Source organism: Hibiscus syriacus, unplaced genomic scaffold, assembly GCF_006381635.1.
Source record: "Hibiscus syriacus cultivar Baekdansim isolate YM2019G1 unplaced genomic scaffold, ASM638163v2 tig00015498_pilon, whole genome shotgun sequence".
NCBI lineage: Eukaryota > Viridiplantae > Streptophyta > Magnoliopsida > Malvales > Malvaceae > Hibiscus > Hibiscus syriacus.
Genome location: NW_024062367.1, coordinates 714,072 through 736,678, shown reverse-complemented (window position 1 = coordinate 736,678; position 22,607 = coordinate 714,072). Strand labels below are relative to the sequence as shown.

At 34.5% G+C, this 22,607-nt stretch overlaps 1 protein-coding gene and 2 pseudogenes across 1 annotated transcript; 1 reads left to right on the top strand and 2 right to left on the bottom strand.

Annotated features, from left to right (window-relative positions):
• Positions 1 to 7,836: 7,836 nt before the first annotated feature.
• LOC120207941 lies at positions 7,837 to 11,586 on the top strand (annotated as a pseudogene).
• Positions 11,587 to 13,924: 2,338 nt separating this feature from the next.
• Positions 13,925 to 15,232, bottom strand: LOC120207999 (annotated as a pseudogene).
• Positions 15,233 to 17,300: 2,068 nt separating this feature from the next.
• On the bottom strand, positions 17,301 to 21,976 carry LOC120207998 (bZIP transcription factor 18-like). The gene is made up of 4 exons (XM_039207379.1): positions 21,384 to 21,976; positions 19,028 to 19,160; positions 18,594 to 18,678; positions 17,301 to 17,986 (listed from the first exon to the last, which is right to left on the bottom strand). Exons 1-4 carry the CDS (start codon positions 21,869 to 21,871, stop codon positions 17,616 to 17,618), a joined length of 1,077 nt encoding a protein of 358 aa, XP_039063310.1. The 5' UTR covers positions 21,872 to 21,976; the 3' UTR covers positions 17,301 to 17,615.
• Between the last annotated feature and the right edge of the window lie 631 nt (positions 21,977 to 22,607).

Here is a 22,607-nt window from a genome sequence, read left to right as displayed (position 1 = left end):
CAGATTTTCCTTCTCCAACAACCCTCCTTTCAACTCTGATCTACCCGTCGTCCGACCTCCGATCGACGATCCGAAACCACCATCGTGTTCGTTGTCAACCAAGGGACAAACCCCCTCAAACCTTTCATCGTGAATCATCGCCGTTCGTATTTAATTTCAGTCGGAAGTATCGTCGGTAATAACTCGGTTTTAGTTGGTTTTTCATCGATTCACGACGATCGGGTCATCCGTTTACGACACCTCCCGCACCATCGTGTTCCTTGCATCGTTCCGAGTCCGCCGGTGTCAACCTTGGTCTCCATCGACGGCGGCGCGTGAGGAGGTGAAGCGGTCAAAGTTTCTGATTCGTTGAAATCGAGCTCTCCGCCATTCAAAAATTTGAACCGAGCTTTGTAAGTATATCGAAATCGCTCAAAATAATTTTTAGGAATTTTTCCAGGAATTTAGCACTGTTCACGCGCCCCGGGGAAGGAAAAAGTGACCGGTTTAATCGGTTTTGGAACTGTTTTGACCGGTCACAACCCGACCCGACCCGTTGACCCGACCCGACCCGTTGACCGTTGACCACTGTTGACAAAAACTTTGACTGGTTTTGACCGGCATTAAACGACATTTGAATTTGACCGAGTATACCTATCCTGACATTTTTCGACGTTTCAAATCTGATTCCGCAGTCCGTTTCTCGAAATTCGAACCCGAAGGCTTTGAAATTTCCGGTCAAACCCGTTGACTTTGATTTTGACCGAAAATTCCAAATTTCCGAAAAGTCATATTTTATGCTTTCGACGTCCTGAATCCGAATCCGAAGTCCATTTCACCAAATTCGAATCAGGTAAGCTATTTTTTACTGATTTATCACCCAATTCGATCCGTTTTGTCTCAATTAAGCTCCGTTTCTGATATAATTTATGTTGATATGTATCTGAGGAATTATTGGAAGTTGAATTGAAGATCAAAGGCGTTCGAATGGAATTTTTATGGTCGATCAGTATTGCACGGAAATCGAGATAATACTTTACTACCTCTTTATGCTTTATGAAACATGTGAATATTGGTAAATACATGAATAAGATAATGTTGGTCTCATTTGTATAGTTAATGAATTTCTACACTTGATACGAATACAGTAGAAATTTGGCAACTAATTATGGTTCAGATGATTAAATATAAGAAATTGATGGATTGTTAGAATTATATTATGAGTTCTGTGATTAGTGATAAAGGGATTATCATGGATTTGTAGCTTAAAATATATGTCATTAAAGATTAAATATTAAAGATATTCGGATGAGAAATTATGAGAATATTCTGATAGGGTAAAATTACGAAAATACCCTTATATTGTAGGATGACAAAAATTGTCCCTAGAAGTTGGTTAATAACTCTGAAAAGACATATTGATCCGATATAACTACTGATGTGCATAATAAATGTAGTTTACTTGAAAATTATGGATAACTGGTTTTTAGCCCTAAGAGGATTTATGAAAGATACTAGAAATCTGTTAAGGAATCATTTCAAGACCAGAGAAGGTTCGAGAAAACAATTAATTATAGGATCTCAAAATTATATTATTTTTGTTAAGAGCTAATATCGAAATTATCTGGTTAAGAAATTACGGAAATACCATTGAGAGGTAAAATAGTCTGAGTTGACCCTAAATGAGAAAGTACTTTGAGGATTCGTACTTAACTCAATTTAAGTATGTATTTGATTATTAAGATCCTGACTTAGTTCAGGAAAATTCCTGATATTCCATTTGTAAAATATGAGAGACACTTGACCCAGAATATCCGAGTTATGAGTAAATACCTGAAGAATAATTTGTCGGGGTGTTCTGTTGTTATAATTGTTCGAAAGGACTGAAATAAATGATAAGATTGAATTTAATAGTAAGATCGGACGGAAGGAAATGATTGAAATACGATGAATCTGTAAAATGACCAAAATACCCCTGTAATGGAAGTGACCCAAGAATACCACCAAGCTCAAGAATGATTGGATATCTTCGAGCTCTGAAATAAATGGAATAAAAATGAACACCAAAATTATCAAAATACCCTTGTGTCCTATTCTAAGTAAATGCTTTGGATTAATTAATGAATCCAAATAAGCATAGGTATTGGAGTACCTTTAAAAAGTTATGGAACACAGCTTAAGTAAGCCGATAAACTTTAATGATATGTCAGTTCCTGAACGACATAGATATTACTTGAATGTGTGTTCGTCTAGTCAAGTTTAGCTCGATGATAATTTTGGAAGTATTCAGCTCAATTCAACTCTAGATCGCATTTAGTATTAAGAATTGGGCATTTGTTCGACAAATCAACCAAGAAGACCAAATTGAATGGATATGAAGTGCATTATATATCTGAAATACAGGAATGTTTGTATTACTCTGGAAAATCCCGAAGTAACTGGAATGGACTTGAATGCTAAATGAACTAAGTAACTTCAATGACTGAGGATTAAGTAAGTGATTAGGATAAGCCTGGAAATTCGGATAAATTTACATGATGTAATGTTCTTATGAACATTGAACTACAAATCAAGCACGTCAGCATTTCATGATATAATGGAAGCGTGAACATGAAATAAAGACATTGGAAGATTTATTCAGCGATGATTCCGAAGATTATATATGGACTAGAATTTGTAGTATTAAAATGTAAATACCCTGTAATGACAATGAATTAACCAGTCGATAAGCATTAATTCTGGGAGACATTCATATGAAGATTGTTTGATAATGAAATCAATCGACATAGACTGTAAATGTCCTGAATCTTCATTTATTCCTTATCAGCCAAGTCACATTCTGAATAACTGGTGATTTCGTCAGCTAATGAACTCTTCCCATGGTTATTCGAAATTCCAAAATTCTATCGGCATACTGAAGATCCATGTTTCTCTGCCTTATAAGATTATCCAGTCCCTCTAAATAATATCCATAAACTCTGGTGTGTTCCCTACTCACATGAATATGATTTGAATTCTGATATGATACTTGACATGGATTCTGATATGATATCTGACATGGATTCTGATCTGATACTTGACTTGGATTTTGATCTGTTACTTGACCTGATTTCTGATATGATACTTGACTTGAATTATTTTTTGATTTTTTATATATCCGTTTACGGACGAAACATGTTTTATTGGGGGTATTGTTGGAGGAAGATTACTTGGAGGCTCCTCGGCTTTGTGCTAAGGGTCTTACTGTTCGTGACGGGGTTGTATGGTTATGGGGAACCTACACTTTTTGTTCGTGACGGATGGGGGTCTATATACATATATGTTTTAAAAAGATCTGAAAAGTTACATGGTTTTTGGGAACACACTAGAAAACCTATTCTGATCTCTCAAACCTAGACATCCGAAATATTTCTATCTGAAATGAATATTATCTGTTACTACCTACGATATCAATGGACCTCAGCTCAGCCAAAGAAATCTGTAAATATCTAAACCAATAAGGAAAAATACGTTTATCTGTATCTGCAAGTTCATCAGCATCATCTGGTAGTTTTGTATTACTGAGCTTTCCAAAGCTCACTCGGTTACTCATCTTTGCAGGTTAAAAGAATCGTACCAGTATATCTATCGACTTCAGTAAAGGAGTTCTTCTGCGTTGTTGCAGAGTATGGTACATGTGATTAGGGGGGCATGTAATTGTATTTTGATTTATATATGAGTCTGGAAATCTGTTTTAATTTTAAATAGTGACAACTGATTTTATAAGTTACACGTTTCAATAAAAGTTTTAAATTTTCCGCTATTTTTACAGTGGGTCGCTCCGGTGGCCCTAATGTGACTTCTCGGATCGGATCTGGTTACCCTTATCGGTCTGTGGGGGTTACAGGAGGTCTCCCACGGAAGCTGCTCTCAACCTGGTATTGGGGGCAGCGTACTATCCTACCTCCCCCTTACCCATTATATATGGGAATAGGGTCAGCTAATTATCTAAATCAATACTTCTAATTTTTTAATCAATTTAAACTAAGAAATAAAATTTATATACTAATTTAAATCAAATATATAAGTTTAAATATCTAATTAACTGAAAAATATTAAATATTAAATTAAATTTTAAAATCAAGATAAACATTAAAATTTATATTTGCCTTATAAATTTATAATAATGCAAATTTTGACAAGATATGTCTTTATGTTATCTTTATATGATTTTTTTCATAATGTGGTATAATTCAAGGTTGTGGTTAACAGAGATGGACGTTTAAATCGTACAAATTTTAAGCATAATTAAAATTAAAAATTTAAAACCATAATTAAATTATCTCATGATTAAATGAATGGTTGTTAATTCTAGCGACCTTGAGTTTGTGATTGCGGCGAGAGTGATTGAGTATTCATTGTCAAGTTTAAGAGTATTTACCCCAGATAATTTTTTTTTTAAAAACATATATTATTTTTATAATAACTTAATAAAAAATAATTAAAACTCCAAATTTGATTTGAATTTTATGAAATTTTATTTTAAAAGTTTTTAAATTTATTTGAATTAAAAATAAATATTCAATTTAATTCATTTTTTATTTATTCTTAATAGTTTAAGGCGATTATAAGATGATATGTGTTTATAATTTTCTTGAGTCATTAACATTGTACACCTCTTACACACAGAATTACTTGAACTCAAATCCTCAAAAAAATTCAACTAGAGTCTAATTTTGTTTATGAAGAATTGTATATTTTCTAAAAAAACCCAATTATATTTATGAAATCTTATTATCAAATCAAATATTAAAGAGATAAATATCAACCAACAACTAATTGATCTAGTAGGATGAGACACTAGATCCCTTAAGCAATGTCAGAGTTCGAATCTTAGTGTTTGCGAATAGAGTAAACTGAGTTGGGAATGTCACATTTGCCTCTACAATACTCGATCTGGATTAATTAATCAATAGATCAGATATTAGAGATTAATTCAAAAAAATATCAAAATTATATATTGCGATATAACTTTGATTTTAGTTTAATTTCACACATTTTAAGAATAGATGTATTCATTTATTTTTATATTAGATATATATAATTATCTTTATATAATATATACATGTTAAAAGATACTATGTTAGTAATAGGTTTAGTAATTTATAAAAATTGAATTAAATCTATACTCATATAATTCTATAAAACTAAAGTTTGTATACAATACTATACATTTAATCAAAATTTATACATATTTTTGAACCATTCTTACTTAAAAGGGGAAATAAAATGAAAATTCTACTCTTAGGGTACTGTACTCTTAACATAGAGGAAAATTGAGATATCAAAAAAAAAACTTTTAATCACGTGCTCTAGAAATTATTGATCGTTTATACATAATTTTAATATATTAAAATAGTTAAATTAAAATTAAGTACTCGAATTTAAGCTAAATTAAATAATAACCTACTCCACATATCTTCCCAATTACAATGTTTTAACCCACAATATAACTCAGAAATTGATTTAATATAATGTATATATTCATTTATTTCTGAATAAATATGAATACATTGTTCAGCCATAATATGAGCGATGGAGTTGCTGGAAATGGAATTCTGGGTGCGATTACAGCCCTCAATACGGTGGAAGTAGAAAACAATGGGTATTCGTTCACGAATTACTACCGGGATTCCTTCAAACTCATCTCGCTTATAAATGTTATGTGACACATGTCACGTTTATATTTTTTTAAAATCTAAATGTGACAAGTGTCACTTAACGATTTTTAACGGTAGACACCTAAAAGTGTAACGAAAAAATCATTAAACATCTACTTTTAAACGAAAATCTTTTTAGATACACAAAATTAACTTCGAGTATAGTTTGGACACTTATTTTTATATTAAGCCAACTTTTAATTGTTCCAACTATAACATTAGATTTTAATTTTAACTTAAATTGTATCACTAGTGAATCGTTAATTTTTAACGACTCAATGAATAGATATTTCTATGATTATGATGACATGAACAAAACAACATCATTTTGATGCAACTATTGATGCTCAAAACAATGTCTAACATTTTAGACACTCTAAATTGAATAAATCTACATTGACTAATAATGTCTTACGATTTATATGGATAACGATAAAAAAAATTAGTGCCTAAAATTAGAACATTTAAAAGTCTAGTGAAAAATCGATGCAAAAAATAAAATTAACAAAAAAAATCAAATATTATATCATTGACGATTAAAAATTAAAATTTAATAGTATAATCCAATCAAATAGATATAAATCTTAAAATTCAATAATATTTAGTTTAATTTATCACAATTTTATTAGATATAAAAATTGAGTTTAGATCATATTAATGATTTATATTCAAATTTTAATTTTTTAAAAAGATTTTTTTTGACAAATCCTAACTAACTAATTCTAATCCAAACTTGGAAAGATTTCAGAGATTCATGTATTATATGCCATGGGAAAAATTTAGGGGTGTTCAAATTTTTGAACTAATTCGGTTAACCGACTGAATCGAATTAGTTCATTTAATTCGGTCGACCACCGAATTAATTCGGTCGGTTAATGTTTAAAAAAAATTTAGAATTCGGTTAACGGTTAATTCGGTTCGAAATCGGTTAATTAATCGAATTAACCGAAATAAAATTTTAAATATTAAATATATTATATATAACATATGGGCTCAGCCCAAACCATTTAAAACCCAATTAATAATTTAAGATCCAATAACTTTTAAACCTAAATCAATATTAATTAATTTAAAAAATTATATAAAATTTTTATTTTATAATTATATATTATTTAAATTAATTTTAAACTTTTTTTTGAATTAAATTTTTTAAATATATTATATATAACATATGGGCTCAACCCAAACCATTTAAAATCCAATTAATAATTTAAGATCCAATAACTTTTAAACCTATATCAATATTAATTAATTAAAAAATTTATATAAAATTTTTACTTTATAATTATATATTATTTAAATTAATTATAAATTATTTTTTTGAATTATAAAATATTTAATTTTTATATAAATTAAAAAAATTTAAAAAAATTCGATTAATTCGAAAATTAACCGAATTAACCGAAATTTATTCGGTTCGGTTAATATTTTCGAAAAAAAGTTCAGTTAATTCGATTAATGGTAATTCGTTCGGTTCGACCACCGAATGAACAGCCCTGGAAAAATCCAAGAAAAGCACCAAAATTTGCCACCATAGTATCAAACACAATGGCCCTGATAACAAAGAAGCAAGGATAAATATTAAAATTAAACATGAATTTTAATCAAAATATTTTTTTACTCTGATTCAATTATGAATATTTTAAGAAAACAAATACATCTCTTTATTCTCATATTAAATAAATAAATAAATTTATTTGTGCATATAATGTGATAATTTTAGTTTTTTATGAAAAAGGAATCGAATAAAAAATTTATGTTTATAATTACAAAAAAATCAAAAGTCATATAATATTACACATCTACTAAGATATTGTATCATAATTCTCTACCGTAATTATAAACAGTAAATAATAACCACCACTACTCATTTTAAGTTGCTTTTTACTCGCATAGTAAGTATACACAAATATGGAAGCATGGTAAAGAAATTAACAATCTGTAAAAAACAAGTGTTGGATTTAAAAAATTCAGGTTCAAACTTGAGAGAAGGGACAGCTACAAACTTGGAACATGTTATTATTATAGTATCATATGTATTTTACAAAACAGACATGAAAGTTGTATAGGTGGATTACATGAACAACAGAGCTAGGTTTTGAGTTCTTAGGGTGGTTTCTTCTAGTGATGGTTTATACTTACTATGTGAACATTCTGAATGCCGAAAGGTTTGAACTTGTAAATTATGATGGGATTAAAGGAATATATCATTTGGTACCCGATGCTTAGCTCAATTCCAAGTCTGTCCAAAGTAATCTTTGGTTTATTTTGAAGCAAAAAGACATGCTTTAAGTCTAGCTGCTATTCTTAAGTATGTTGATTTCTTTGTTTTTAATGCAGCATCGTGCTTTGCACTGCCCCCAAAATACAAAATTGTCTAAAGCAGTGGATGTTTTGTTGTTTACGTTGTTCTCTTCTGTTTTCATTTTCAGTGCAATGAATTCCATCTTTTACTGCTAATACTTACAAGTTCCAGATAGCTAAGAACCTGACTAAACTATGTTTAGTATCGAAAAGGACAAAAATGATTTGGAAAGATTAAGGCCCCTCAATCAAATCTACATCTACAATGCATGTTTCAGTATATATGCATGACATGCGTACCTTAAAATTTTCAAGCCTTGTTGAGCCAGAGAAATTGCTATCCCATTTGATTGCAAATTCTTAGTCATGTGCTCTGCAAGCGAATGCCAATCGGATTCCCCAAATGATCTTTGCAGCACAGGAGATAAAAACGATTATAACAATATTGGAAGAGCGGGAGGAAGGATGTCCCTTAATACGTTTCTGGGTTGGTTTCCTAAAATTAAGGTGACATTCTTGCTCTCCTTACTTTTGCACCCAGGTGTTGATCTACTTTCTTCTTCATTTGAAGCTAAAAGACTTGAAACTTTCAACAGATGAAATTATTTAACTGTACTTAACTTCCTAGCTACTCTAATGCTGTCTTAAGAAAACATGACATGTGATACACCGAAGTACTATTCGCACAAGTTGTTCACTAGATAATAAGAGTACTATACCTGTTGTTATATACACACACACTCGGACACAGACTAGTGCTACCCTCAGGGAGACAAATCTACTGGTTATATCTTAAAAAGCCGAATGTGATTTTCTAGTATTTTATTAGATTTGTGAATTATCAAACAATGAAGAAAGTTAATACTCTTATAATCCTGCTATTCTATACTTAGGCAATCTTCATGTTGTTATTTCTATGCAATATGAGGTAAATGGTTTCAATGACTCAGAAAACTAAGTCTTTTCTACAAGTATACATGTAGAGAATATCAGAAATGATGAGTACCTTGCTTCTGCAATGATTAATCATCAATAAACGTGAACCTTGGTTAGCACCAACAAATAAAATGGGAAAAAGCTACAGTTCAAAAAATGTCAGTAGAGAAATTTGTGGATTCAGACAAATATATAAATACATGATTACATAAGCATGAAATTCTTTTCACGGATATATAGTCAAACTGAGCAGATGAAATTCTAATACGAAAATCATCCGCAAATATGTTTTTTAAGCATCTAAGCAAACAGGTGAATAACAATATACAGGTTCATGTATCCCTTGCTGACTGGGAAAATAACTTAGCCCCTCTTTGATTTTCACTTATCAGTAAGGCACAGTTACAAGCATGGATCAAATTAGCTTCACCACCTTCTTCCTCATCCTTTGCCATTTACCATCAGTTTATAAAATGTTTTTGTGCCTGAATTTCAACAATCTATATAGAAAATCCAGCAATTGGAGAACCGAAATGCTTATTTCAGTTTCGAAGCTACAATGGAATTTGTTGAGACTTTTTGACTGTGACAGATGGATTTGCTATTAGAGGCTAGTGTTTTAATTTTAACAGACAGATGGTAGAAATACGAGTTGAATGCGATAAAAGTAATTCGATAGATCAACTAAGGAAAGTAATTAAAGAGGACTACAAATAATAGATTTGACCGCATTCTTTTACTCATTTGACAAGTGGTGGTGCATCCACTCAGACTTCGACATTCTCCCCAATCGAGATGTTCCATTCAATTCACAGCGCATGCTTCGGTATTATTAAAACAACCTTACTAAACTTTACAAGAGGAAAATGGTATTTCATTTATGAGGGCAGTTACGTCAAAATTTTCCGATCTCATTTTGGTTGCAGAGAGGATACTGCCTTTTTAACATAGAAACAAATTTATAAAGATATGTCTAATTATACTTGCAATATATGGCTGTCTCCATGATAGAAAACAAGTCATCTAAGGTTCAAAGTTAGTCTTAGGAATACATCGTGACCAAACGAAACAGCCTTTAAGAAAAAAATTCCCTAGCAAAACAAGGCGTAAACAACCATCAATTTCTTTGATAGACTGTTTTTCTCTGCTTCATAATTTATGGTAAGTCCAATTTTCCACCATATCAAGCAAGCCATTATTCATTCCAACTTGTTTAGAGAGTTAATTCTTGCTAGTGGTATATGATTTTGCTTTGCCTAATATCTTGTGTTCGGTTCACAGGTGATGGAGGAGCTGATATCATTGGGGAAAATCATATTCCCATTAGTACTTTCCGGCCTGATTGTCTACTCCAAGTCGTTAATCTCGATGTTCTTTTTGGGACAGCTTGGAAAGATTGAGTTAGCTGGAGGCTCACTGGCAATGGGATTTGCAAACATCACAGGCTACTCTGTAATGAAGGGTATGGCTACAGGGATGGAACCTATCTGTGGCCAGGCTTTTGGAGCCAAAAAATGGACAGTTCTTAGTCAAACTTTTAAACAGACCCTCAGCCTACTATTACTTGGATCCATACCGATCATTCTATTATGGCTGAACATGGAGTCAATCCTTCTTTCACTCGGTCAGAAGAAGACCTTAACATCAGTGGGAAAGGTATTTCTCATATACTCTATTCCTGAATTGCTTGCCCAAGCTCTCCTTAGTCCTTTAAGAATTTTCTTAAGAGCCCAAAATCTAAACCTCCTTTTACTCTTTCTGCAACAATGGCCATGCTACTTCACATTCCAATCAATTATTTCCTTGTAATATATCTTGATTTGGGGGTTAAAGGTGTTGCTCTGGCCTCTGCTTGCAACACATTAAACATAAATTTGGCCTTGCTGGTATATCTGTTCTATACAGAAAGAGCAATAAAACCTTGGGATGGTCAAATGGTAACCAAATGCTATCGAGATTGGGAATCACTAGTTTTACTCATGATTCCAAGTGCAGCATCCGTATGTTTAGAATGGTGGTGGTATGAAATAATGGTGGTAACATCTGGCTTAATCAATAATCCAGATATAAATATAGCTGCAATGGGGATTCTTATACAAACAACAACACTTTTATATGTTTTTCCTCATTCTCTAAGCACAAGTTTAACTACGCGTATTGGGCAAGAGTTAGGTGCTCAAGCGCCTGCTCAGGCAAAGCAGACAACCATTATAGGACTCATTATAGCTATGGTAGGTGGACTACTAGCTTTTTCTTTCACGATTGTAGTAAAAGACATATGGGGAAAGTTGTATACACAAGAGCCTCAGGTTTTGGCATTGACATCAGTTGTCCTACCAATATTAGGCTTTTGTGAGCTTGGAAACTGCCCTCAGACAGCAGCTTGTGGTATCCTGATAGGTTCAGCTAGGCCTAACTGGGTGCTCACATAAATTTTTGTTCGTTTTACCTTGTTGGTTCGATAGTTGCATATTTTGCAACTTTCAAACTCACCATGGGTCTTCGTGGGTTGTGGGTTGGGCTTGCTACAGCACAAGCTACATGTACGTGTATGATGATTTGGACTCTAGTTTTCACCGACTGGAAGCACCAAGCTAAGAGGGCTAAGGAGCTAAATCAAGCTGCAAGAGACCACAACAACGATTTAGAGGCTGATCTTCTCAGTTGATTCTAGTTCGCCTAAGGAGCTGACTCAAACCACAGGAGACCAAAAAAATCGAGTTAGAAGCTAATCTTCTAAGTTACTTTTAGTTTCCTACAGTTCACAACCACAGCCCTTTGTAACATGAGATGATCCTTTCTTAGACATTTGTACTAGCAAAAGATCTTCATGTGACTCTTTACTGGGTTTATCTATTTTGGTCCTTTAAGTTGTTTTGTTAAGAGCAGTCATGGCATTTAGTTTATGACATTCTTATTTCCAATTGTTCCAACAAAAGTAAATGAACCTAATATAAGAAATGACTACTCAAAAAAGAAGCAAAACTGGTTCAACTAAGTTGTAACATGCATTGACAAGAGTAATTGAGCTCATCTGCTAGTCACTGAAAAATCACATGAATAAGTTTGCATTGAGCTTGAAGAACCTAATTGTGCAATATGAAACTAACACCATCGAACAGTATAGAAGATTGAACCTGGACTCCATCTCTGATCTTCAGCTTGCTACTCGATAGAGTTTGGGAAGCTTTCATGCAGGCAAATCTTTGCTTCGGTGCAGATGGGGATGACATTAGCTCGGGCTGCACTTCCAATTTCAACTGTCAATTCAGAATTGTATTCACCATCTTTTTCCCTACAAGAATTCAGAGAAGGGCAACCTTAAAACTTGCAAACGAGCATTGAAGCAAAGATTCGATAACCATAAATGATAAAATGAATAGCTCGGAAAATAATCCAGAATAAAAACAGTTAATTTCTTTTTGAAGTCATGCTTGTGGTTATCCCATAATACATACATATGCTTATCGTCAATATCATGTTTTAGTTGAACAAATTAAATGTGATAGAGGTGAAAACAGATAACCCAAGTTTCTTTTCTTCCCAAAACAAAATAAATTGAAAAGTAGTTTTCCTCCCCTTCTTTTCCTCCCTTGCTCATCAACTCTGTGAGAGAACTCAGAACTGCAACCCTGTAATTTGGTTTCATAAGGGGAAAACTCGACGCAAGATTCGAAAATTTTGAGGTTTTCAATTATGGGTACAAGTTAAAAAGCTGAAAAAGGTCGCGGATTGCATTGCATCATTGCAATTAATGGAGAATTCGGGTAACAATGGCATCCTCAGATGGTTACCGTTTGTTTGGTCTTCAAGGTTCTCTTCACCGATTTTTGGATGGTGGCAAAGGTATCAAGAACGCTTCCCCTCGTCTTTGGTCTTGTTTTTCAATGAAACCGACTTACTTTCTCTAGTTTTTTTTTTCTTGGGGGTACAACTAATAAAGATTGAGTGTAATGACAAGACAAATTATAATTTTAAAAAGATTTAAGTTGGCACATAAAGAATATAGATTGTTAAGAGAGAGAGAGAGAGAGCCCGACCAAAAAAACTAACGTGAACTTTACCAAAACATTAATGTCAACTCCAAGTTGTGGATGGACATATAGCTAAAACTGAATCAAGTTTTCCCTGATGGTATACTATCCTTGGAAAGTAAACTTCCATTTCACCTCTGCTCACTCAATTATATATTCTCAATCATTATTTGTCTCTGTTTTCATATGTGATAATTTGTGTTTTCATAACAATAATCTCTGCTAACGTTCTCTTACTAAAATCACTAACAAGTACGATGCTGGGGAAATCTTGTTTTGTGGTATGATATTGTTGCTCTGGCTCATTATCTTATCATCCTTATAATACTAGTGCATTTGTTTTGTGTGATAAAATAATTAATTCATGCTCTCATGTTACCTATTTGTTTGGATGTCTTGCTGATACTAATTGCGGTGCTGTTCATCCATGGCAACCATGCTGCTTACAGAAATAGGTAAGACTAGCATTGCCACTTTGTGTTTATTTTCCTTTCAAATACTGAAGCTGTTTTCAACAATGGTGTCTGTCTATTATTTAATCAGGCAACTGGAAAGGTTACCGGAACTCGAATTGTCAGAGGAAACGGTTAACACTGCCGCAGCATCATGTCGTGTTCGAATCAATAATGTGCTTCTAATGGCTCATGATATTACAATTGGCCAAGATTTTCAGCTTTTCTAATGGTCAGTTTATATATAACTTGTACTTCAACAAAGGGAAACAAAATCAACGATCAAGCTCACTCTTTTTACCACTCATTTGACAGGTTGTGATTTGTTTGTGGCTCTTGTCTGCCATTGGTAGCTGTTGCTCTTTCTTCGCACTTGCCTATGTTGGTAAAGTTCTGCTGCCAGCTGATTGGACATTCATCTTATGACTCATGGACACTCACACACGCATAAATATACACAAACGCACACGCATACGCATACGCATACGCATACGTATATATATGTATATGCATATACATATTTTAATTTGATAATATTGATTCATTTAATTGCATGACTCTGATGATTAAACAAAAGCCAAACAAATGGAAATATCCTTGATCATGAATCAATGAAAGTGATACATAAAAAGGCCTAGCGGGTGCCAATTAATCACCTCAGCAATTGACAACCATATGGGGCTGGCTGGGCCTCTCCTTACCCTTAACTCTCCCTCTTATACCTTCCCTTGTCTCAAACGATGGCCATTACTTATACAAGCTTCCATTTCAAGACCCTTTATTGTCCTGAAACTTCTAGAACTGGCCACCCTCAAATGTTTGTCCAAACTGCCAATTTCCAGGTGCCACATTGTAGCTGGTCACGGTCCTGCCATCGCTTGTGGTGACTTGGAACGACAGACTTTGACCATTGAGGTAAGAGTTGCTCTGCCAGTTTTGACCCCCAATTCCTAGACATCGATTGCCATCCTGTTTTGGAGCCCTTGATTGATACTGAATGGACATCTCCAGCACCCCCAACATTTGTAATGAGGACCAAGTTGAAGTAAGAATGGCCATTGATTGTAAACATGATTCCTCCTTTCTTCACACAGGGGACTCTGTTTAGACCAACATGAATTTTTTATTCACATGAACTCAAAATCATTGTTTCTACTAGTACACAATTCAGTGAAAGGGTTTTCCAAGTTTTACCTTCTAAATGAAATGGGGACGATTCCGGCCCGGTATTGAGCGATTTGCAAGAAGGCTGGCTCAGCCATGTCGAAGTGTTGCAGAGGAGGATTGCACCAGCCACCGTTGTCATTGGACAAAGCAAAGTTAGGCGGGCAGAAGTTGGTTGCAGTAACAATAATCGATCCGGGCAGGCACCATTTGGGGTCATTGTCACACCTCATTTCATAACAAGAACCGCAGCTAAGGCCATTGTTGAACAAGGTAGTGCTAAGTGCTGCAGTGTTGGTCCCATAACCTTGGCTATATAAGTTACCATATCCACAAGCACCTCCTGAAATAGCAGCAGCAAAAGTTATACACCATTTAAAGTTATTAACTTCAATAAAGAGCTCGAAACAGCAAGTTTGTTTAACTTTTCATTACCCCACAAACTTACCCATTGTGCCGGATGCATCACCGCCACCATAGAACGTAGCATGGCCACCTTGCCATCCTCCCGCATAGTCACCAAAGACCCCTCGCAGGCAAAAACTGAAGACAAACACCAGAAGAGAAGTTGCAGACAATACTGATACAGCCATTTTAGAAAATTCGAGAGAAGCTAAATAGAAACGCTAGTGTATTGTGTTGGTGCTCGATGTTTGTGACATAGAAAGGAACGGAAGAAAGGGTTTATATAGGAAACGAAAAGGCGGTTCGATGCGGACTTAAATAGAAAGAAGAGACAAGAAAGCAATTGTGGTGTTAAAGAAAGAGGCAAGACCATGAGACAGATTTTCGTATATTTGGGGGTCATCTTCAGCGATCAAACCCTGCACATGCAGATGTTGCGGTTAACACGTAGGCCCCCAGCTGCACATGCATTGATTTACATCAACCCTTCCCATGGCCTCCCTCTTGTGTTTATCTTAAACCTTCCTTTCGTGTAGTTCCATGGAATTTTCTCCTTAAATTCCCTGATATCCCGCCAGTCCCTCGATTTGTATTGCACCAGCAGTCATTTTAGACCATTTTGTTGTCAAACACGTAAAAATGTTGGTTGAGGTGAATCAAAGATGCCAATATTATCTTTCAATGCATTCAATTCAAATAAGCAATGAGCATCTTATATTTAAAAAAAACACCATGTTGTTCTACACTTCTACTTCAATGGGCAGCTTGTTAGGTCAATTTTTGCTAATCGGCAACATGTTGCTGGAAACAACAATATCTGCAAACAATTAATATTTTAGAGTAACACATGGGCATCAGTCTATATATGGATAGCGACTTTAAAGTACTATTTGTCGGTAATTATAACGCTAAACAACTTTTTCATTAATTAAATCAAGTATAATAGTACATTATATTTCTTAATTATTTAACAATCGGTCTACAGTATTGTACGTGTTTGATGTCTTTAAGGGATGGAGCTTGTGAGTATACAGGAGATGTTGGAAGGAGGTGAGCTGGACTTCACAGATACAAGAATCTTTAGAATTTGAGTTTCGGTTTGTTCTTTTATATGTGGAATTATGTTATTCGAGTTTGAGGTAAGTAGTGTTGATATAGTTATATACCCGTTACTAAAATATAAAAGATACGATTTTTCATGATCATTGAAATTATCATCAGCGTACGTGGGGGTGATTAATTTTTTAAACATAAAGATTAGTAGTTTTTCACAATTATTAGCTCAATGTTGGCTGAATATAGGTTTAGAGAGAGATTAGAATAGAGATTAAGGGGGTCCCTACCATGTTAGGAAGCACATGCAAGGCTCTCCGGGGATCACGGTCCCTTGGCCCTTATCATTTTCATTTCAATTTCAGTGGTTTTCATGCTCTAATGTCACACAGAATGACAGAAATAATAAGTAAATAAAAGCATCCAAATATGAGATATTGGTCACATGATTTTGATTAATTCTTTGGTTTGCTCTTTTTGTTTTCAAATTTCATATATTAAAAAAAGAGGAGGAAGATTGAGAATTATAACTTTCTGCTACTGTATATTCAGCTTATCTTAATCTTTTGTCCATTTCTCCACTTAGTTTATACACAGATAGAAGAACATTTCCCCAATTAATATATACAAAAATACATGGATCACAAGGTTTACAGTTATTTGGTCCCTTTTTCACATTTCCCCCTTTTTGTTTCAAACTTTCTTTATATCAATAGGTTTGAGATTTGTGAGCATAAAACTCTGCAGCCTTTATCATGGGGACAGACATAAATCAAAGCTTGAAATAAGGATCCACACAAGGATCATGTGGTTTTATATCCAAATGCTGTTGTGTTAGGAGCCAATGGGAGTGCCCTTCTCAAGAGATTTGTCTCTCTTAGTCCCCTTTCAAGCAGTCATCATGTAAACTTCAATGGGTAACGGGACCATGAACTCAATAGTCGTTTTCCGACATAGCAGCCACAAAACCGACCCACTTAGGGTCGGCTTGCAAGTTCTAACTAAAATGCTCAACTCCATGCCATGTGCATTTATTTGGAAACTCAGCTTGTAGGGCAGCTTCACCCCTTATAAAAAGTTTTAATGACTAAAGCCTTGGTTTGTGTACTACTGCAACTATATGTTCTAAATGGTGAAAAACATCACCTTTCTAACATATTGATTGATGATCAACCTTGTGAATGTAGAATCAAGTGTTTTTCTCTTCACAAAATGCTGCTGATAAACTCAAGGCACTACAATTAGATGGCCAGATAAGGTTACAGACTTGCACACACCAGCAATACAACTTTAAACAATCTTATGACACTACAAAGGGAGCCACCAGCTTGCGATGTAGCATTAACCTATTCCTAAGGACAAACTTCTATTCCCACAACATTGCTCCAAACAGAAAAGGAAATTGAATTCCACTACAAAAGAATCTCGAACATCTGAAGATCTAGAAAAGCTACAAAAAAACTAAAATTCCAATCACATTAAAAGAATTGAATTCAAACAAATAGTGCCTTTCGATGTCAATAAGGTCGGTCTATGAACAATCCAACAAATAGAGCAGGGCAAGTCGTAGACCAGCAAAATTTGTATCATTATGCTCCACTGCTTTCACCAGCAGAAACTGAGGGGCCTTCGGATTTCACTAGGTGGGAACTACTGCTGCTGATATCAAGCCCCTGCAATCGACCAAGAGGATCCTGATGCATCATATCGGCAAAGGTATGAGAATTGAAGGCAGTTACCATAGACTGATAAGTTGTAAACATGTTTGATCCCAAGGGATGAAATGGTGGCATTTGTATATTCTGGGTGTCCACTAGCATTTGCTCCGGCTGGGAAGGAAAGAAGGGACCTTGGTTGTATGCTACATGATGCATTTCCAAATTAAAGGTATCTGTGGATGTTATTTCTCCTGTAGCAATCTTGAGCCTCTCTACTTCCTTCTTCAGTGCTTCATTTAGAGCTGTAGCAAGAAATGGGCAACAAGAAAACTGTATACAGTTAACAACTCTTCACTACTTTTCTATGAATGAAATACAAGCAACATGATACAAACACGACTAGATAACTCCAAGAAAACGGATAATCATTAATGGTACCCAAAAGCTTGAGCTCTAAAAGTAATATCTAGTTTTTCTCAAAAAATAAGTAATGTCTAGAAAATTAAAATGCACAACCCTGCTTTTGACTACTCTGGGGCCAATTTTTTTTTCCTGTTACAGATGCCTTTGTGGACAAGACATATAACACTTACTCTCCCTAACAAGTCTAAGGTTAGAAGCTCCCGTCAATAAGTACCATATATATTTTTATCATAGGTTCTTCACAAGGTATAAATCACACAAGGGAAAGGTTTCGTCAATTGAAACAGATTTTCTCGTGAATCACCCAGTGACACAATCCGTAACTCCTGAACTTAACAGTTTCTTTCTTTTTATCATGGAGTAGATATGGTAAATTATGCTCAACTTGCTTCAGATAAACATGTCCATGGACGTGCAGAGTGTACACTTTTGAAAGCATGCCATCTGGGACAGAATTTGGTAACTAAAATTTTGGACAGAACATACCATCACGTAGCTGAGCCTGTTGTTCCATAGCTTGTAGCCGAAGCTTAAGCTCAGTGTTCTCAGTAGTTAAGCCTGTAGTATCTCTCTATAATAGAACGCAAGTAAGACTATTAACATTCAGGTAATAATCAAAGAAAGATTAAATCAACATAGATTGAACGCATCCTAAACTAATGGCAATTCCAGAAAATATGATGCCTTTAGCAGAGAGTTAGAAGCATGTGCAACTACATTCCACAGTGAAAGAAGGCTCTCGATTGAAAAAAGAACTAAAGCTCCAGGTGCAAACAGCTATCGATTTATTAGGAAGTGGAATAGCCAAATTTTGGCTGTTTAAATTGTAGATTTGATATTCTCATAAGAAATGCAAATAATCACCACAACAAACAAGCTCCAAAGATATGTAACAAGACAGTTATGTATTTGACAAGAACCTGGAATAGCGTTAGTTGCGCTGAAAGAGTAGTTGCTTCCGTTTGGAGTGTTTGAACTTTTCTCTCCAGTTCAGTTATATATCGGGCTTTCCTCTCTTTAGAGCGAGCAGCTGACTGCCGATTTGCAATGATCCTACAAAAATTGTGTTTTCTTAGCAAAAACTTGAATGTAAACACAGAACTGAACAAATAATATGAGATTATCAGATCTATGGGGGGGGGGGAAATTCCCACCAAATTTTCAGAAGAGTTGAGCGGAGAGATGAGAATTGCTCTAAATTAGCCACCTCACAGAATGCTCATGCATTTAAGGCAAGATTAGAGTTCAGAGGCTCTCAAACACAATTAAATATTAAGAGAAAAAGGTTAGAACATTCCAAACATAGAAAATCCATCCGCACATGACATAATCCATCCCATTATTGCATGTTCTTAAGTTTGACCGCTCTTTTGCCTAAAATGTAAAACTTAAATGAAGCCAACGGAATTCAAATGTGTGAATGTAGAAACATTCCCATTCTGAATTCAATGAAATTCATAACTGTCCATAAGTCATTTCTTTATGGTCAAGTGATATTCACTATATTTAGTCAACCTCATGAAAGTGACATCTTTGTACTGCATAGAATATGGTCAAAAACCGGACTTCAAAATCAATACAATTAAAAAAAGCAGAGTGCAGCATGATAAATGGGTATATATTATAAAACAAACAACCATTTAGAAGGAGAGAGAGTGACAAGGTCAGATTAATGGAAGCTGAATTTGTTCGTATGTATGGAGAAAATGTTCCACGATACTGACAATAAATATCACCTCCTCATTACTATACCATTACGGCAGAGATGGTGAAACAGCCCTTATTGTGAGTTATAACCGTCTCTAGATATAGTCTTCTAATGGCTGTCCCTTTTTCCCATATGTATGGGGTAAAGAGGAGGTAAGATAGTAGGCTACCCCTATAGTCTTCTAATGGCTGTCCCTTTTTCCCATATGTATGGGGTAAAGAGGAGGTAAGATAGTAGGCTACCCCCAACACCAGGTTGAGAGCAGCTTTCGTAAGAGACCTCCAAATTATGAAATGCCCTCCGTGGGACTCGATCCCATGACTTCAAGGTTAAAAACCTTGTGCTCTACCAACTGAGCTGGATGGTCATTTCATATAGTTTTCTAATAATATTGTAAATATTAATATTTTAGTTCATCTCTAACTCTAATTTTATTTGTAAATAAGGATAAAGTATATTTAGTTAGGACTCTTAGATCAATTAGAACTCTAACACCTTTCGTATAAAACCCCCTGTACTGCTTCTATTATTTTTCACGGTGAATAAAGTTTTACTTTCACCAGCAAACACACAAACACAATTCTACACATATATGTTGGCATTCCCCTATACAAGAAAATGATGTACTTAGCAATAGATTATGCAATTGAAGATTTGATTTGCTATTAGAATTTTGCTATTTGGATTCGGTATTTCTGACTACTTCAATATTCCATCAAGCATTTATTTATGCCATCTTAGAATCATGTACAAAAACATGTAATGAAAATTCAGAAAAGCAAATTTCATCAACAAAAGAAGCCAAAACACAGACATATAATCCCTAGAATAGCACGCATAAAAAGAAACCTTGTAATTGACATGAATTTGGTTCCTAAAAATGAATTAAGAAGGTATCTGAAACTGAACCCCCTAAAATAATGAAAATTCCCATTGATCAGAGGTTTTGAAAGGTCAACTCAAGCATTACATTCTTAAAAGTTATTGTCAAAATACAATCATGAGTCCATAATGGGCATGAAACAAGACATGAGTAAGTAGCAATGTAGCATTCATTATCCGTAAAAATTATTATAAAAAAACATAGTTAACACCGATTAGTTATATAAAAATATTTATTTTCCAACTCTCAATTTCTTTCAAACTCTAACCTCCTCACAAAAGTTTTTCCAACTTCCAGGTTCAAACTTCTTAAATTCCTCACATCAGTTCATAGTAAACTCCATCCAGATGCACCCAAAACACAAGGGGAAATGGTCAACTTCATCATTAGGGAGAAAAAGGTAACAACAAAACAATCATACTGGCCAAAGAAAAAGGGATAAAAACCAACCAAAGAAGAAGAAAAAAAATAACACTTCAAAACTAAAAATAAAATTTCCTTACATAACATAAGAATTATTTTCTTTTAATCGGTTTCCCTAACAATCTACCGAAAACAAACAAAAACAGACTTTTATTCAAAGTTACAAACTTCCAAGTTCTACTACAGTTTTAGCACCCCAAACCCAAGTTCATTTAGAAAGCCCGGAGAAAGTTAGGAGAAAAAAAGGAAATAATTCCCAAACCTTTTGGCTCTCTTTGGGTCAATAGTCCACAATTCAGCAAGCTTCTCGGGCGCCATAGCTTTTTTAGCTTCAATCGTCTCCATTGTCGAGCACCCATCAACCGAATTACTATACCTATGCCTTCCTTTCCCTCCTCCATTACTCTTCTCTTCCTTGCCCATCACGCCATTCATTTCCTCTCCTTTCGGGTTCTGACCCGACCCGGAAGGCACTCCTCCATCTTCCAACCCCTTAGATGATCCCCCTAGCTTCTCAATATCCATGTAACGGGAAAACAAGTCGTCTTCGGATCCCAACCCTTCGAACGGATCGGAGACGAGATCGAAGTCGTCCGGGATACGATATTGGACCTCGGAGTGGGCTCGCCTATGGTAAGAGCCTCGAAATGCGGTTGGGTTGGGGAAGGACGGCGTCGTTTGAGTGGCGGAAGACGCATTGGAGGGAATTAGTGGATCGGGATTCGGGTCAATACTTGGCGGGTCCTGCATTTTGGTGTTTCTTTTTAGATTCAGATCTCCGAAAGAGAAATGTGAGAGATATGATACAGCTGACTGTTGGAATCTTTTCCTTTTTCAGCTTTCTTCTTCGGTTCTTTATCCTCGGTTACAGGATTTGAGAGTCTTTCAAACCCAGAATTTTCAAAAACAAAATTACTTGTTTACTACTTTCATTGTGATGTCATGCGATTTCACTCAAATCAAACATATATTAATCTAATGTTAATTATAACATCAAAAGATATATTAATTGTGGTAAATATTAAACGCGACAATATAATACTGATGAGTATTTTAATTATGATTTGTAAAAAAGCATGTTAAGAAGTGGTCAAATAAGATTAAAGTATGACCAATCGCATTTGATAGGCTTATCTATCTTTACTCATTTATATTTATTTTCATTATGTGCTTTAGATTTGTTAGGGATATGAATGTAGATGAATCGAACGCACACGAACGGATGTATATCTATGTTCGTTCATTTCATTTAATAAATAAACGAACACAAAAATAAATGAACAAATTTTTTTTGTTCATATTCGTTCATTAAGGAATATAGTTTGTTCAAGTTCGTTCATGTTCGTTTATTTAAAAGATAAACGAACATAAACGAATACAATAAACGAACAACAAAAAACAAACTTATTCGAACACAACAAATGAATGTAAAAAAAGTAAACAACAAGAATAACAACTTAAAATTCATTAATATAACCTGCAACTT